Consider the following 18,533-nt stretch of genomic DNA (forward strand, 5'->3'; position numbering starts at 1 on the left):
CTATTTATAGTCTTATTCAATTCCACTTAGATGAATATATTTTACTGAAAAGTACCCACAGAGTAATGAGGGGTATTAAATGACATGTAGTATATGTACTATATTACCTTTCTAAAACTGCAAATATTCTGAATTCAAAATACAGCTAGTGTAGGTTAATATACATAAGTATACTTCCCAGCACTGGCCACTGAGAAAGTCTAGCCAAGATATCCTGGTTGCAATAAGCACATCCTGCATTTACACTTGCATCTGAATACCATTCTCAAAAAAAAAAAAAGAGAAGAACCAAGACTGTAGAAAAGTTACAGATTCCAGAGCTAGAGCAGGGATAATACAAGATGAATCTAGGGGTGTCAGAAAGTAAGGAAGTATTTCAAAAAGCCAGGATAATGTATGTTGAAAGGCATAAGAATCTAACTGCAGCTCCCAATGGCCAAAGCTACAACACTTAGATCAACAAAATGTTAATATTGTTCAAAAGTCAATTTTAAAATTTATTTATTTTGGTATTACTGAGATCAAACTGAGCTGTATCTCCAGCTCCATTTATTTATGGAGATAGGATCTCCTTATGTAGTCCAGGCTGCCTTTGAACTCACAGTGATCTTCCTGCACCAGCATCCTGAGTGCTGAGATTTATATGCATGTGCTTGCACACCCAGTCTCCTCGGTTATGTTTTAGAGATGGGGTCTTGCTCTACTACTAAGCTGCCCAGGCTAGATTTGAATTTGCAAGCTTCCTGCCTCATACTCTGAAAATCCTGGGATTACAGGTATGTACCACCATGTGTGGCTTATGATACAACAGTGATCACAATGTAAATAATAAAAGAAACGCCTTTATGTTCATATTGATATTCATGAAATGAATAAATGGGAGATAAGAGAAGGCTCCTCCTTACAGAAGAATGCTGATGAATAAACACCTAAGAATGAAGGGAACAGAAAATCACCACAAACAATGCAGTAACAATACCATGGAAAATATCCACTGGTGTTAAATCACTGCAAAGATTAAAGAGAAACAAGGAATCTGCAGGGCATGATAAAGGAGTAATCCTACCCTGGCTCCTGGAGGTGATCTCCAGCCCTTGGAATGTCCTGCCTGATAAATGTGTGCTTGCTTCCCTGGGGGATTTGGGCCAGTCTGGACAGCTTTTCATTAACAGTGCTACACACAGTAAAAGCCTTGCACTGCAACAGTGACAGCTTAACCTCTAGAGGGGCTGGAGACTCAGATAAACCAGTTATACAACTGAGTCTCAATAACAACTCTGGATAGCAAGCCTTGAGTGACTGCCCCTGGCTGGCAATGCTGTGTGCGCTGTCATATGCTGGGAAAAGTTTACACTGTTTACATTGCCTCAGGAAGACACTGGGAAGCTTCAAACTCAAAATTCTTGTGGGATTCTGTCCTACATTCTTTCCCGGCCTGGCTTTAACCTATATCCTTTTACTGCAGTAAAACACAATAGTTTAGAACAACAGCTTTTTGTGAGTTTTACAAGTTTTAGGGAATTACTGAATCTAAGTGTACGTTTAGGACTCCTGAACTTTGCACATAATTTCAAAGTATCTACCCTCAAGATATTTACTAGTTTAGGACTTAAAAAAAAAAAAGACATTTATAGCACAGAAAGCTGGCAGGGACCACCTTAAAGGCCAGTGATCAATGTCAACATGCCTGTACCTAAGAGTGATATAGCAGAGAGGGTCCCTCACCTCTAGCTCCAACAGACCCTTAGCCCCAGTCCAATCATGAAAATGGAACTACATGGAGAGAAGGCTCATTGAGTGAAGGACGTGTCCCCTTCAAGAACATTATAACAGACAGCAAGGAGTTATGACTCTAACACGAGCTGCAGAAGATAGAGACCTAAGAACAGCACATGTGTGGGAGCCTAGATAGCCTGGGACACGGGACTGGAGTGTGCCTACTCACAAATCAAGTCTGTCATCAGCTCAAATCACTGAGACAATGGAAACTTCTAGCTCTGACAGATGCAGCAGGACTATGGAAGAGTCTTACAAGAGGGGAAGGTTGCACAATGAGTATCACAGATGGGGACAAAAAGGTATAATGATATACAAAGAACACCACCACTCATGGCAGTAAGTCTTCTGTAAATGTGAAATTATAGGAAATAAAACATCACGGGAAAATTAGTTGGCCACAAGGCATTAGAAAAGAGATTGTGGCCTTTATGTGAATTCTTTCCTCTCTTGATTGCACACAGTTATTTCAAGAGGGCTTTTAAAGAATAGGTAGGTAGCAGAAGGTAAGCCTTCACTCTTACAGGGATATTTTCATACAAAGGACAGAACCCTGGCAGGTACCACTTTTCTATTTTATTTAAAAATTTATATTTAAATTAATGAGAAAATACTTTGATCACTGTTGGAGATATAAAGAAACCAAATCTTGTTTGAAAGCCAATAAGGAAAAAGATTCAAACATCCTGACTTTTTCATATAAACTATGCCTCAAAAGTAAAGAATTAAGGTGTTGCTTTTTACAAAATACTTAACAACAACAGCAAAGGACAGCAACAACAACAACAACGGACAGCAACAACAACAACAACAACAAAGGAATGACAATTGGAGTAGCATCTCTCTGCTATCCCCAAGGAATTAATGGAGCTAGTTGCACGTCACCAGTGGCAGGACACTAGAGCTCGGGGCTTCCAAGAAGAGCCTAATACAGTGATGGAGAACCACTTAGAATTTTCAATGATACAAACAGTCCACTGCCTAATACCAGTTATAAGGGAGTTTTTCCAACCCCTCCTTTGCCTGCCAAAACCAATCAGATCAAATCTAAACAATTACCAATCATAGGAAACAAAAAAAGTAGAGCAATCTGCTAATCTACACCACAGTGATGCAATGAGCAAGTCACACCAGCAAATTGGAAAGACCAAGCAACACAGCTGCTTCAACAAACACATGGGAGAGATGAAGGGAGAACTTACAGCTTTAAAACAGATTTAGAAATACATCAACCAAAAGCAACAGAAGACCTTTACTTGGATTCTAATTCCAATAGGCAGAATACATTTGAAACGCTTGAGTGAAAATCTGAACATTTACTAGACCTGAATATTAAGGAAATACTGTTAATTTTTTTAAAGTGAAATAATATATGACTAAGATTTTTTAAAGTGTCCCTATTTTTTAAAGGTAATGTTAAAACACTTATATAAACAGTACTTTAAAAAGTCAAACCAGGGGCTGGGGATTTAGCTCAGCGGCACAGCACGTGCCTGGCAAGCGCAAGGTCATGAGTTCGATTCCCGGTACCGGAAATAAAACAACAACAAAAAAAGTCAAACCATCTCTACAGATAATATTCCCATGCACTGCAATGAATGTAACAGGTACAGTGGTACCTCGGTTTACAAACTAAATTTGTTTTGTGATTTTGGGGAAGATGGCTGCATTTTTGTTTGTGTGGGAAATTTGTCATCCAGTGCAGAGTTTTGCCAAATGCTTTTGTTTAGGAGCTGAATTATTTGCAAACAGAAGCATTTGTGAACTGAGGTATTACTGTATTACTATGTAGCTGAATGTCTGCAATATGCATTTTTCCTTCAAGTTAGTGACTATCTTATAGGTTCAATAAAGGCATTTGCTTTCTTTAGTGGACTACGCCTAATATGTAGTGAATTCTAGACTTCCACTACCGCACTTGCTGTTATACAGTATCTGAAATTTCTCTGTCAGTTCTTTGTGAACTACTGAGTTGTCCCTTCCTAAGTCACAACACTGACATATACAACATTCACAGGAGAATATTTGTTTTAAAAAAACTGCTTAAAAGAAAATAGTTATTTTAAATAAGAAGCTGTATTATTAAGAATAGAGAGTAAGAGTAATAAAGATAAAATTTATTGCTGAATCTACATTCCTATTTAAAAATAAATTTTAAATAAGTAAAAGATCAAAGAGTACTGATATAAAATAACATATTGAAAAACCTCAGTTAATATCATACAAGGATTTACCAGTTTCCTTTAAGTATCATATCCTACTACTTCATTTTCAAGGGGACAGACACATTAAGGCCATAAACTGCCAGGCTTAGTTGATCCATGCAGTGTATTTTAAAAACTCAAATACGCTACTGATACCAGATTTCAATATTACTCTAAACTGGAGGCCACAGTGGTACAGGACAGAGTTGGCTCCATCTAGCGCTGCCCTTGGAGACAGTGGCAGCCCCATCCCCAAGGTCTCCACTACATCAAGGTCAGGCCCAGGAGCCATTTAACATCAAGTCACCTGATGTTTTCTCGTATCTCACCTGCTAAGCTCATTTACCATAGTAGCTTTCCATGTAACTGACAACTGTCTGAACCTCTTACTTGCACTGAGCCTTTTCTAGTTAAATAAAGCATGTTTATATATGCAGGGAATTTTACTACTACTTTTTCTGAAGTTCACATAAAACTAAGGGGTTGATTAAAGGGCATTCTGAACATGAAAATAAAACAAAGAACACAGAAATAGCTGTTCTGTGTGCTTCCTTTGCCTGGGGCTGTCACATAGGAGAACTCAGCCCCTTGTTCACCAGCACTGCAGCACACTCGGCCTCACCTGCATCGCTCCCAGTTCCTTTCTGCTTTTTTTCCTTGGCTAGTTGAATGGCTCGGTAATCAGTTCTTGCTGAGCCCCCACTTTCCTGGGACCAAAGAAAAGTGTGTCAGTCACTTGATCTAAAGAGTGAAGGAAGGGTAGCAAGGGAACTACAGAAATGTCCTAGGCCTACTTCTGGAACATTTTAGAATTCCGTAATCCAGCAAAGGCACACAGAAAACCAAATGCTACAACCAGTTATAGTGCTAACTAAACAAAATCAGATTTGGAACAATATGTAAATGTTATTATCTGGAGGACTTTATCCTCCAAATTCTAAAACACTGAAATAGTTTATACAGAAACTGTACAAAATAAACTATTTCCCTGCTTTCTCAACTACCCTTTCTGAATCCCCGGGACTACATCACTACAGCAACGCCAAAAGGTTTTCCATACTGTCCGCACCCTGCAGGTCTTGGGCAGTGCTACCTTCTCTGCTCACTGCAGAGGCCACGCTGGCAACAGGTGCTACACTCCCAAGTCTTACAGACAGCACAGTAAATATGCTACTGAATTCAGCAAGTTTACTGAGGGAGCCAAATGAACAGTATTCAAAGAGTAAACTGTTGCACATTTGTGAATGTTTCATATGAAAAACAGTTTAATACTTATCACTACAGAAAGTAACTCTCTACAGCTCATGGCATACCTGTAACCCATTCACCACACACCATTTGTACTCAGAGAAGTGAGGGAGCCCGTCACACAGCTAGCAAGAAAATGAACAGGGGGTTAGGACTGAGGTCTTGCTGGCTCCTTCACCTCCACCCATAGTTATGGCTCTGGAGATGCAGTGAGGCACAAAAACACTGTTGTTTCCCAAGGCACCAAGTGCCAAAGGACTAACTCCACTTGGCTCTGACTTACATCTGCCTCCCATCTGTCCCTGCCCAGTCACCAGTTGCTTAGCCACTGCTGTGGCAGCCTAAACAGATACTAGCAAGCATGGCTCTGCCAACGACAAGCAAGACACCAGACATGGAGAAAGACTATCCTCTCACGCTGAAAAAACTGCAAGTTGGCTCCATGGTAGATCGTTTCCTAGTACCCTCACACTTAATCCCAATTCAGAAGATTTAACACATATAAGCTGTGAAAAAATAAGATTTAACATGTGAATAATATAAATGTCTCCATCAAATTTCTTGTGTCGGAAAGAAAAAAAATCACGTTTGCAGATTATCATTCCCATTGTACACTGAGGAAAATCAGACTGTCTTCCAGGAATCTTTCAATTATTTTAAATTAAATTATAATAAATGCATAATTGATGTAAATTAAAGTAAAACTACCCAGCCTCAAAACTGTAGTATTTTTGTTACCCCTTAAGAATGAAGGATCATAAACCACTTCCTTTCCCCCCTTTAATTATAATTTTTAAAAATGTTCTGAAATGGTTTTAGTTTTGATTAAAACCTTCCAAGGTAGTTTATGCTGCCAATTCCTCCTCTTCTAGGACTTGTAATTATATGAAAAGCACAAAGGCAAAATATTTCAGTATTATGAAACGCTCCAAGTTTTTCCAACAAACTAAACACATTACAGTCACAGAAGTCAAAAGGACCTTAGAAATCATCTGGCCAATCCCCTTATTTTAGAAATAATGGAGAATTTAAGGCTCAAAGGTTAAGTGATTTGCTCAAGGTCGCAAGAACTGTCGTCAGTTCTAAGATTCAAGGCTGGATTCAGATTCAGACTTGTAGTCCAGGGTTCCATCCTTTCGCAAACCAGTAAGAAACTGCATAGAAAAGCTTAATCCAGAATATCCTCAAAACTGAGTGTAAGAGAAGTGAGCTATATGGTGGTGACTGAATAGACTACTTCATACCAAAAAGAGGTTGCCAGTGCCTGCACTGAGCTCTGTGTCCTTCTGGGGACCACGCCTCTCTGTGGGGCTGGAGAACACAGACGGGCCTGGCCCTAAGCTTCCCTCTGGCTGCTCAACCACATCTGGGAGAGGAGGTGAGTCTCGCTCCACCTTGATTGAAGTCATAAGTTCTGGGGCACTGGCAGTTTCTTGGCAAGTGCCTGAAGAGCTTGATGTGGTGAGATGTGCTGCTAAGTTACTGCTGGAAGTCAAAGCAGGTGAGTCCTGATTCAAGTTCTTCACAGGCAGTGCCACCAGACAACCTACTGTGCCTGGATTCACAGCCTGCACATCATCCACACTGAAGTTGCCTGGCTGAAGAACGGTGGCTGCTGTCCCAAGAACCAGAGGGCTATCCAGACTTGGAGGAATATCACTGTGGGCTACCAAGACCAGAGGGTCCATGGGCCCTAAGGAGTTATTGTTAGCAGGGAGGTTCTTTCCCAGCGAGGAGCTCACAGAAGTGACATCAATGGTTAGGATTCCAGAATTCAGTGCCTCATCTGGCCCACTTGCTGAACTACTACTGTTGGCAGATGCATCAGAGAAGAGAGCTGCTATATCTATGTTAGAGAGCTCACTTTGGCCTGGGTTGCTCAGTTCATTGCTGGGTGTGAGAGAACTTGGAGCTTCCAGCTGAGGTACTAGATCTGTAAAAAGAATAAATACTCATTATTTACGATCTCAGAAGTCTTCAGAAATCTTGCTTATGCTCAAGATGTTAGAAGTATTATCTAAGGCAACAGTTAGACAATACCAAATGGCAACACTTATTATCCTCTCTGAAAATTGCTGCTGATTGGAACTTGGTGACTGGGACCCACTACTAGCCCACAGCTAGTGACTACTGGAGAGACACCAAAGGAAAAGACAGTTTTTCACGTGTACTTAATGTACATGTCTCAAACCATCAGTAGACAGAGATTTCTCCAGAGGGAATGATGAGAGAAAGATTAAATCATGTTTCCTAAAGTCCTGCTAACTGGTAAAAAAAAAAATCAACGTAAGATTTGATTCTAATTTCTCTAGTTTGAAAGCTTGTACATTTTTCTACAGCACAGTAGATAACCAAGAAAAGAAAACTGTAAAACTTTCTGTGTAAAACAAACTCTGGCTATTTATTTTTGTAATCAGTTTACGTCAGCTCATGTCTTGTCAAACTGCACCCTGTTGTACAACTACCTATAACTCTAAAACTGATTTGAGCCATCTAGGGGTAGTTAAGGGGAACAAAATTAGCTGCCTGATTCTGGGCTGAGATCCAAGTTCTAGTTCTAGGTAGATACAGAGAGCTTGAATATCAGATTCTCCTAGGTGCTCTGCCGCACTCGACGGAACTTTCTGGATAAGACTTCTCCTGCCTGATCTCCTCTCCCTTGGCCAGCTCCACCACACAGGCAACCTCTAATGGCCTCTAAGCCAGGACTATAATCTTGAGGGTAGAGAGCCAGTCTAACCTACCTCTGTGCCCTCAATACCTGGCACAGCATGTAAATATTACACAGAAAGAATTCAGTACATTCCTCTTCTGGAATCTTAACTTTTTATTGTAACACTCTTTAAATACTTATTATTCAATTTACCTTAATCAGAAAACCTTTGAGGGAGTAACAAACATTAACATACTTCAGAAAAAAGGTCAATGAATATTCTAGATGAGGGTTTATGTACAAGTTCATGCCAAACATCAAATGGCACTGGGCAAGTAGAAAAATGGGAGCACAAGGAATTTGGCGAACAGAGCCAAACAAGGCCCTGCTACTTTTTCCCAAGAAATCTCCACTGCAGCATCTTGACTGTGCTCATGCCTGTTGCAGAGGGAAAGGGCTCTCGGTTTCTGCTCCTACCATACCAAGTGCTAGCTAACCACAAACTCATTCCTTCCAACAGTGAAAGCTGGGTCAGAGCACATACTATATTTTTAATACAAGCCTATGAAAGAAATGTACTTTATACCAAAAAAAGAAAGAACCAAATTCATGCTGAGCATGGTGGTATATGCCTGCAATTCCAGCTACTTGGGAGAATGAGGCAGGAAGACTTTGAGTTCAAGGCCAACCTGGGCAATTCAGCAAGACCCTGAAGACCCTGCCTTAAAAAAAAGTTTGTGTATCTTCTTTAGCTGTCATAGTGTTTCAAAGTCTCATCAGTAAATGTCCTAAAACCAACAGAATACTCTGAAAGGAAATGGGAGTTGAGTCTTTATAGAAAGTGAAATTGAAAAATTCATTTTTTCAAAATTTTCCACGAACTGCCTTGCCTATCACAAGAATTTGGCTCCCTGTGAAATTAAGAATAATCTCAGTGTGACTACATATACTGATTTAATTTCTGATTTTTCATTTTATTAATTCTACAAACATTACCTGGAGAACTGTCATATGCAATGACACCCGTGAAAAAAACCACTAAATGCTAGTACAGCACCTAATGTGAATAGTTACATCATGCAACTGTGAGGTGCACAGATTATCAGCTCAAATTCCAGCTCAAGCAGTTCCTACTGAAACACCTCATCAAAGTCCTGGCATGATCCCATAGATACCAGATGATCCTGAGTGCTTATTTTGTACCAGGCAAGGACTGTGGTACCTATTCTTCTGCCTGACAGGAAGAATGATACAAATAAGCCAACGTACATTTAAATTCCAGTATACACTTGGCTTTCCAAAAGCAACTAAGAGGGACTCATATCCAACTAGAGTTTAGGAAGGTTCATCTAGAACAATCTTGAGCTTCTGCTGGCCTCTAAGTCACCCAGGTTAGGAAAAGGAAGAGGTGCACTCTGAGAGGAAATGTCAGGAACAACAGCAGGGGCCCTGGTGACTGAGAAACTCTGTGAGCAAAGGTGATACTCTCTGACATCTTCTACATGCACTAAGTAGGAGACATACTCCCCTTGATCTCAAGACACTCATGAAGCAAGAAGGGCAATTCTTTAAATGCAAAGCAAAATGGGCAACTGTTGTGAACTGCAGGAGGTCTAAATGCCTGAGACCAAGAGAAAAAGACTAAGCAAACACTTCTAAAGAGGATCAGAAGAAATCAGAGGAATGACACAAACCTCCACAGAGCAGCTAAATGCACACAGAGTACATAAGTGTACATAGTGTACATAAGTAGGCACTTGAACAAGGCATTCATTCCAAGAGCTACTCAAACTTCTTATTTTATAAGGTGAGGGAAATGGGGCTCAAAGACCTGTTCCCTTGGCTGCGCTCCTTACTGGGAAGGGGATGATCTCCAAGGGTGGTGCTCTGCCTCCACCACAGTGCTGCCTGTCATACAGGTCATGACAAGGGGGGACTGGTTAGTAACGTACACAGCTTCCATGGACTCTGAGCAGAAGTAACTCTTCAGCTAAATTAGGACTTCCCCAGCCAGTACGTTGGTAACGTACACAGCTTCCATGGACTCTGAGCAGAAGTAATTCTTCAGCTAAATTAGGTCCCCAGCCATTAGGACCACAGGCAGCAATGCCACCATGTCCCAGAGAGCAAGGTCTATAGGAGTGCTCTAGAAGAGAGGCAGCCATTGCTCCTGCCCAGACACCTTCAACATCTTGCCCATATGACTATGGATAAGGCCTAGATAGGTAGGTCTCACATAAAGTACCAAATGACAGCTATTGATATGCTCAAAATCCTTTCTGTTCAGTGCTCCTAGACCTCTTTCATGGTGTCTCTCTAATCCTCCTTCTCTGGCATTCAGTCCCATTCCTGAAACACAACTCTGCTCAGATCTGGGAACTTTTTGCCTCCCAAAGGAACAGTCTTCCACACTACAAAATCAACTGTACAGCAGAAGCAAGGACACAGGCTTGAGTGCGCAGTAGAAATAAAAGTGAGTTGGGAAATAAAAAGAAGAGAACACAGAGATACTAGAGGGCAGGTTCAGAATTTAGAACAAAGGTCTTGGCAGGAGACATATGCTAGGGATTTAAGGAATGTATGTTAGGGAAAAACCAATCAAACGAAAGAATGAACACTCTCAAGGAAAGCACTTCAAGGACCGGGGAAGAGTAAGAAGTAACAAAGTGGTAGGAAGAGAGTGCAAAAGAGGCCACTAATCTCAGTGCCAAAACCCACGGGCTCTGACCTTATAGTCTGGACAACTGAGAAAGGAGGTGAGAAAGAACAGCATTATTTCTGCTTTCTCATGAGCACCAGGCTCACATATCTTTGCAGCGGAGGGATATAAAATGCAGACCTTGGCGTTGGCTGTGCTGCCGCACCACATGGGCCTTCATGCTGTGCTTGGAAGTGAAGAGTCTGTTGCAGCTGGACACCGGGCAGCGGCTTTTTGGAGCACCCACATCCTGAAGGTGCTTCTTAGAGTGAATGTACAGACTACTGCGAGCGGAGAACCTAGCACAGCACCCTGGAACAGAGAGGAATGAGTTAGACTTGAGGAAGCCAAGGAACCAATAACAAAGAACAATTCCTCATCAGATCAGAATCTTGAGATTATATTCCCAAGCACTGGTCACTGGCAAGGGATGAACACTGACCAGCCCTAGAAGTAGTATCACAAGGAGTGGAAATCCGAAACAAGTTGTTTTTAAAAGGCCAAAGAACTTCAGAGGAAGTCTGAAGGCTTGTGTCTGCCATGGCTGAGATGTGTGACTCTGGCTGAGCTAACTCTGCCTGTTTCTCTTCCCACTACTGGAGCTGCTGGGCAGACTAATTCAAAGCAGCTCCACCAATGTTCCGTTGCAAAGAGTATATACTAGTCACTCTTACTAAGCTAGCACCACAGAACTGCAGCCCTGTAATATTGAGAGTCAGAACTACTTCAACAGATCATCAAAACCAGTTTCTTTCATTTCACTACTGTGAAGCGGATGCCCAGAGACTGGCGAAGTGTTCCTAAGTCAGGGGCATGAGTGCAGCCAGAGCTGGCATTTCCCTGCTCTTTCAATCTGCAAAAAAGCACCAGAGGGAAAACAGGACAAATTAAAAATTACAACCACTTTCCCTTCATGCCCTGATTTCCTACTAGAACTCTGTTCCATACAGACACAGAAAGGGGAAGTGGAATTCTTGCAGCCAAAGGCTTGTGATGTGGAAGGATCTGAGAACAGTCAGCTCTTATAATGAAGGGCAAAATAAAATCAGTGCTAAAACAATGAGCTGCTCTAAAAACAGAGGAAACAGGATACCTGCTAAGACAGCAAAAAGATCTCACAAGCAGGTAGCGGTGAAGTCGCTGAGCCCCAGCACAGCAGAAAGGTGTTCCAGCCCAACAGGGCTGCCCCGCAATGGCAAGGGTGAATAGATTCCAATTTTACCTCAGTTACCTATTAGTTGTATAGATTTAGTCAAGTAAATTATCCTTTGCAGAACTCCTTTTTCTTTTCTGTAAAATGGGTGTAATACTTAACCTCCTAGGGTGATAAGGACCAAATATAGCTATACTAATCTATACAGCCTGACCTGGAAAAAAGTTCAAAGCTTCATTCGAGAATGAAATAAAGTTCAAAATTACCCTCAGAGACACCCAAGGTCTTTACTCTATCTTACTTCACTGACTCTCTTCTTACAACAGCCTATTGGCAGACTCTGGGCTCCTGCAGTTACACCCGCACCCTGAGGACGGGCCACAGTCAGTCTTAACAGAGGGACTGACTCAGCTGATCAGAGAAGGGCCCTGGGATCCATCCTTCCACCAGATTAATTTCCTCTCCACTGCCTCATGGAGAGTGTTCTCCAACTACTGCACTCAGCCAAGCACTGATGCCTCATCCCTTTCTCTCCTGTCACTGTCAGCTTCCTTCTACTGGCACCTCAACTTTGGGACTGCTTCACGCTCCTTGAGAGCTTTTCAAAACCAAACGCCCTCCCCTGCAGCCAGCTACTGCCCTTCCCCAAGTCACTGCTATAAGAGGTATCGGCACGTTATAGTCTTCTGCCTCACACTCGGGCCATCCTTCGGGGCCCTGCAGCAGAACTCTGCCTCACTTATCCCCCAGAACCTGTAGTTAACCCTACAGACCCTGTAGGTGACCCCAACCTGACAAAGCCCTGGTAGTCTGGGCTGAGCCTTTTCTACACATCCTCCTTCTCAGCTCAGTATCACCTGCACCAAGGATCCTGCCACACCCGTCCCACTTTTCCACCTGAACCTAGAGTCCCAGAGGTATTGTAGGCTTAAAAAACAAAAAACCACAAAAACTAGTAATGGCAATTGACATAATGTTTTCACATGCTCAGAAGTTACTAACTGAGCCCTCTTCATAACCTTAGGAGGTTTTATTCACTTTAGAAATAGGAAAGGGTACAGAAGGTTAAGCTGCTTGTCACAGGTCCCAGAGCTACTTAAGTGACACACTTGGGACTTCAATCCAGGCAGAATTCACAATTTTAATTACCACCCTAGACTGCTTCTTTGCTTTTCACTGTTGACTAAGAAGTCCATCCACTTCTATGACTTAAATGATGATTCATGTGCTATCTGCTTCACTCCTTAGCTCAACCAGCTCACCAAGTTCCTGTAGCACAAATATCCCCATCTTCTGAGCATTTGAACTTACAAAGCTATAGGTAAATAAAATGCACCAAGTCCAAACCAGCCCTCACTTCCAAACTAGCCCCCACATTCTGACCTCAGCTAAGACACTGCCTCTCCCTCAACCTCCATTTGGGTCCAAAGCTGTCACCATGTACTATTAATTCTAACTCCTACCTCTGTCATTAATATGCTTTTCTCCCTTCTTGCTTCCTTCTAACCCCTAGCCCAAGCACATTCATCATCCCAGGATGCCTACAATATCTCTGTGGGCCTATCCACTTTTAGTCACAAAGCTAGGCTGATGTGCAACTTGAACATGATCCCATCACTTTACGCACTCGGCTTGCTGCTCTTATACCTTTTAAAGATTTCTCCCATATTGGTCTTTCTACCTCCAAAATCCACTCCTATGGATTGGCTCCTATTCCATCTCCTGAGGCTGACTGGAGGGGCCATTCTACACCCCAAAGGAAGTATGGGGGAAACTTCTGTGTTTCCACCACAGCCTGCATGTTGTTTGCTCACCCATATGTACTCCCAGCTGAATGCTGATGGAAGAATTGTGGCTTGGGTTACACCACTTATATTGTGTGTATTGTGTTCAAAAACTGGCCTCAGCTTTCAATGAGTTTTATTATCTCCTTCTCCAGTTAAGGAAACCAAGGCCCAGAGAAGCAGCTAAGGCCAGGGACTTATAGGACAATATGACCTGTCCTGGCCTGCAGCCCCCTAGCACACCTGCAACACTACAGTAGGGCTCGCACAGATGTGATCCCACAGCAGATTTTTGGAAATGATCTATGACTTCAGCATTTTAAAGAAAAACAGTTACTAACAACCCTTTAAAAACGTCAACCTAGCTTTACTTCTGTCCAACTGCAACAAGAATAGCTACCTACCATTTAGTGAGTCCAAGCTATATGCCAAATGCATAAAGAAGTTTTTCTTCCCCCCACATTATTTCACCTAATTCTCATAACCACCAGAGCCCCAAATATAATACATGGCGGGGCCAGAGGTAAACTGGCAGTAATTTGGTCTGTACTCTTTCCAACTCCCAAGACAATATGTGCAACTCACTCAACAAGCCAAATGAATATACCAGTGTAAGTTACACTTATCTTGTCTTTAAGCAACTAAAACTTAACCTTTAAAACAACTTAAATTTATACCATGAATATTACAGTGGTATGTAGTTAACAGCTCAAAGCAACATTTTAAACTGTACCTTCCACAGGACACTCAAATGGCTTTGTGCCTAGGTGGGTTATGCTGTGGCCTTTCAGATGCTCTGCTCTAGTGAATGATTTGCCACAGCCTTCCACAGAGCAGATGAACCTCCGGTCATCATCATGTTTCCTGCCAGAGCAGAAAAACAAGGAAGGTGATTACTCACACAATTCACAAGGCCTCAGGGATGATCTTTTAAAACTCTGCAAAATATTCCAAACTACAAGTTCTTTCCATTTAAAAATAATGATCTGTACATTTCAGAAAGTCTTTAATCTGCCCTCAGTCCACATCAAGTTTGCAATTTAGCTACTCCATAATTAGAAATTCCACTTTAATGAGTAAGCCAGCCCTAGAGTTAGACACAGAACAATTAGTGCTGTTTCAATCTCAGAACAACTGAGTTCCAAACGTATTGATAAAACTGTTTAGAAATCCCCACAGTAAACAAGCTTTTCCAGGCACAGCCAGCCATGTGAAGTGTACACAGAACATGGGCTGCAATGCTAAAAGACACTCTTAGGTCGACTTGTACAGACTGTGACTTCCTAAATAATACTTTTTTTTATTAAACCCTTCAGACTCCAACTATGCAAGGTTAGATAAACCACTCACACTCTGAGTCTCACTGTAGAACAGAGAGAAAACTATCAGTGTCACAGCTGCTATGAAAGTGGAGTAAGATGCATATGTAAAGGTTGTCACCTGGACATGGGACCCTAAGACCGTCACTATCAACAAGAAAAGTTTCCAATGATATGAGGAAAACTTAATTCTATAATGTTAAAAAACAGTAACTGTATAGGAACTACATCAAAAAAAAGTAACTATATAGGAACTATACCAATTAAGTATAAAAAAATACAGAGATTTTTGAGTAATTCTCTCTTTCTAGTATTCAGATTTTCCCAGTAACTACATTGAGCTCTTTTTAAATAACTAAAAGAAAAACAAAACAAAAACCACTATATATTTCTATCTATAGGTTTCTCCTACTGACTGACAAACCATTTTCAAAGCTGATAATACATAACAAAATGTAAGGATTACCTTTTATGCCTTAGAAGTTTGGACATGCTGGTGAAGGTCCACCCACAGCTGTCCGAGTCACAAATAAATGGTCTTTCACCTTGAAAGAGAAAAGTTCCACGGCATAATTATAAACACAACAGCTATCACAGAGATAAGTTTTGCGTCCAAATGATGATGCGTTCTCTAGCCCATTACCTGTATGACTTCTTAGGTGAATTTTCAATCGGCAGGCTTTATCATACTGTTTGCTGCATCCAGGAAAGGAGCAAGAAAAGAGCTCTTGTTCCCTGAAGTGGGCTCGGTTATGCGAAAACAGGGCACTCACTGTGATGAATGTCTTCTCACAGCCTGCACAAGAAAACACAAACTCTGCTCACAGTGTGGAAAAAAATAATCATACAATGCAGTTAATGTTAGTTACAACCCAGGACACTGTTCACCTTGAAGCAAACAAGGTAAAAAGTGACTCAGAAGCCCCATCTAAAAAGTCTGTAACATGAATGTTACACAGCAGGAGTGGCTGATGGTAGCCCATAGGCACATGCAGGCTACCTGTTGCAATGCAACTTGGAGATGGAGCAACTGATCAAGAAAAAGATTTCCAAGCACAGCTATCTGCTTGCCAGTTCTGTGGTACTGATCTTGCATGCTTTAGATGTACCTTCCAACTCAAATGTCAATATTACTTGTCTGGGGCATAAGAAAAGAAGAGAAATTAATAACTAATGAACAAGATTTTGTCTGGTGGAGTTGAGTTTTGAAAGGTTATAAACCTTCTTGATAATAATATTTTTCACCCCTTTGGCATAATGCTACATCCTCTATACTTATGAATTTTCTCCTCTGTAACTGCCAGCCCCACATTTTGTTATCTAGCTTCTCTTTGTCCTTTTGCCCAGTTCCTCAGTGTTCTGCTTTGTAATCTTTACTTATCTGGCTTTTTTCTCTACCTCCACCTCAGCCCCTAGCTGTACCACCATCCCAGAAGCCTACACTTTATCAATATTCTTTTGAGAAGAAAGTTCAGTGCTCAAACAGGGTGGAAGATATGAAGTCACAAGATCTTTAACAGGCGTCTCTGTTGCAGCTATCAGTGTGCCTGCAAATAACCACATAGTTATGAACTGCACAAAAGTAGAAGCCCAAGGAACCCTACTTTCCCTAACAGAAATCTTCCTAAACACCCTTAAGTCGTACTTTTGGGCCTCAATCTAGTTTCCCTGCCTTCCCTATTTTGAGCTTTAGTGTGTTCACACAATTGGGCAGGTAAATCTGAACACAGATATACTCTACCTTATCGAGAAGCCTCACTCCAGGTGCACCAATCAATAACCATGTCTCTTTGATCTTACTTCTTCAATCTCTCCTACCTGAACCACCACCACCACCACCACCATTCCCACAGCCCCTCCCTGGCGCAGGCCCTGAAGAAACTTTTGCCTTGATCACTGAATGGCGCTTCACTAGTCCTTCTCCTGCCCCAGTGATCAGCTAACATAATACCCTCAGAGGACCCTCATGCCTTAAAGCAAACCAGAGCCATATCTCTCAAGGAGTAAACAAAAAATACGTCCTTTTTACCAGAGAGTCTACAAGCATCATGAGACTTTCATAAACATGTAGTTAAAAAGTGTACAGCTGAAAAAGGCTGAGTCAGTAGTCTAAAGCCATGTTTTTCACAAAGAGGAATGCACAAAATCATTCAAAGGCATGTGAGAAGAATATGAGAACCTGTTAATATTCTCCACACAACTCAAAAATCCCTACGTTTGAGCATACTTTATAATGCACACATTACATTCCAGTACATATTACTATTAGGAGAGCAGTGCATGTATATGTTAATATGCATGCAAGAGGTACACTAAGAGCTTGCTCAAGCATGTTTGGGTGTGTGGAGGGGGTTGTTTTTGCTGGCATTTTGTGCATGCTAGGCAATCATTCTTCTACTGAGCTACATACCCAGCCCTCTGAAGTACGTTTTAACAAACAGGACAGGGAAGGCCCTCCCATAACCTCCCCACAGCCCACAGCACTCTACAGTTCACCCAACCCCCAGGCCAGCTCCTACCCTGTTCTCTAGCCTTCCAGGCCAGGAATGTTCCCTTGTTCTTCTGGATAAGTCTGTCCTTCTTATAGGACCCAACCCGCCTAACCCAGGGAAAAGTTCACTGTGTTGGGAGTCTTACACTCCCAGCCAGTGCAGGTAAACACGGTGGAAGAAGAACCCGCAGTGGATTTTATACACACCCTCGGCCTCATTATCTTTATCTGTAAAACGAGAAGTTTTTAAAATTCACAAAATGAAAAGGATTTCTAAAAACTTCAGGGAAGTGGGAAGTGTAACGCACATAAAGTATAAAAGACACAAAAATGGATGTGTCACACACCTGTGACCAGTCTTTCGGTGTAACACGTTGTACTTAGCCACATTCACCTTTGTTCCTCTAGTAAGGAGAGTGTTGTACCCCACCAACACACGACGACAGAGTATTTCTAAACCACACGACTAAGGGAAATACAGACCGGACTCCTAACCCGACTCTTCCACGCTGAGCCGTTATCACTTTCATTAAGTGAACGGAAACACCTTAAGGGAGATCTGCTGCCTCCTCCGCGGGCAGCTACGGTTATTTCAGCTACCTGGGTGTGCAAACCCCGCAGGTCCACACTTCAAATCTAGCCGCCTGGAAGAACTAGACCCCAACACGGGCGGGCGTCTTTCCTGGGCGCGGGCCCCTTCTTGGCCCGCGTAACCCCGGCCGAAGCGCTGCAGAGGCCGGCTGGCGCCGCCCCGGAGCGCGGCCCCGCACCTCGGCCCCGCCCGCCCGCGACCCCGCTCACCCGGGAAGTCGCACTTGTAGGGGCGCTCGGGCTCGAAGTGGCTGCGCTGGTGCGAGCTGAGCTTGGCCTGCGTGGGGAAGCGCTCGGCGCACACCTCGCACTTGAACAGGCTCTCCTGCTCGTGGCCCTTCATGTGCGCCTTCAGGTTGTAGACCGTGGTGAACTTCTTGCCGCAGGCGCCCACCGGGCAGCTGAAGGGCCGCAGCTTGTCGTGCGACTGCAGGTGCCGCTTGAGCTTGTAGGAGGTGGTGAAGGCCCAGCCGCAGCCCTCCAGCGGGCACTTGAAGGGCCGCCGGGCCTGCGGGCCGCCGTGCGTCAGCAGGTGCACCTTCAGCTGGTGCTTCTTGGCGAAGGCCAGCGCGCACTGCGGCTCGGGGCAGCGGTAGCCCGGCGCGCCGGGGCCGGG

The 18,533-nt window shown here is 42.7% G+C and overlaps 1 protein-coding gene across 1 annotated transcript in view; it reads right to left on the minus strand.

Annotated features, from left to right (window-relative positions):
- The window catches only part of Zxdc (ZXD family zinc finger C), a gene marked incomplete in the record, with an annotated part of 38,830 nt that overhangs the window by 19,437 nt on the left and 860 nt on the right, over nucleotides 1-18,533 (minus strand). Inside the window, 7 exon segments of the mRNA XM_005383928.2 lie at nucleotides 4,603-4,687; nucleotides 6,473-7,161; nucleotides 10,721-10,891; nucleotides 14,250-14,380; nucleotides 15,302-15,380; nucleotides 15,479-15,631; nucleotides 18,128-18,533. Coding sequence (XP_005383985.2) covers nucleotides 4,603-4,687; nucleotides 6,473-7,161; nucleotides 10,721-10,891; nucleotides 14,250-14,380; nucleotides 15,302-15,380; nucleotides 15,479-15,631; nucleotides 18,128-18,533 — 1,714 coding nt within the window.

Source organism: Chinchilla lanigera, unplaced genomic scaffold, assembly GCF_000276665.1.
Source record: "Chinchilla lanigera isolate Chin_1 unplaced genomic scaffold, ChiLan1.0 scaffold00020, whole genome shotgun sequence".
Lineage (NCBI taxonomy): Eukaryota > Metazoa > Chordata > Mammalia > Rodentia > Chinchillidae > Chinchilla > Chinchilla lanigera.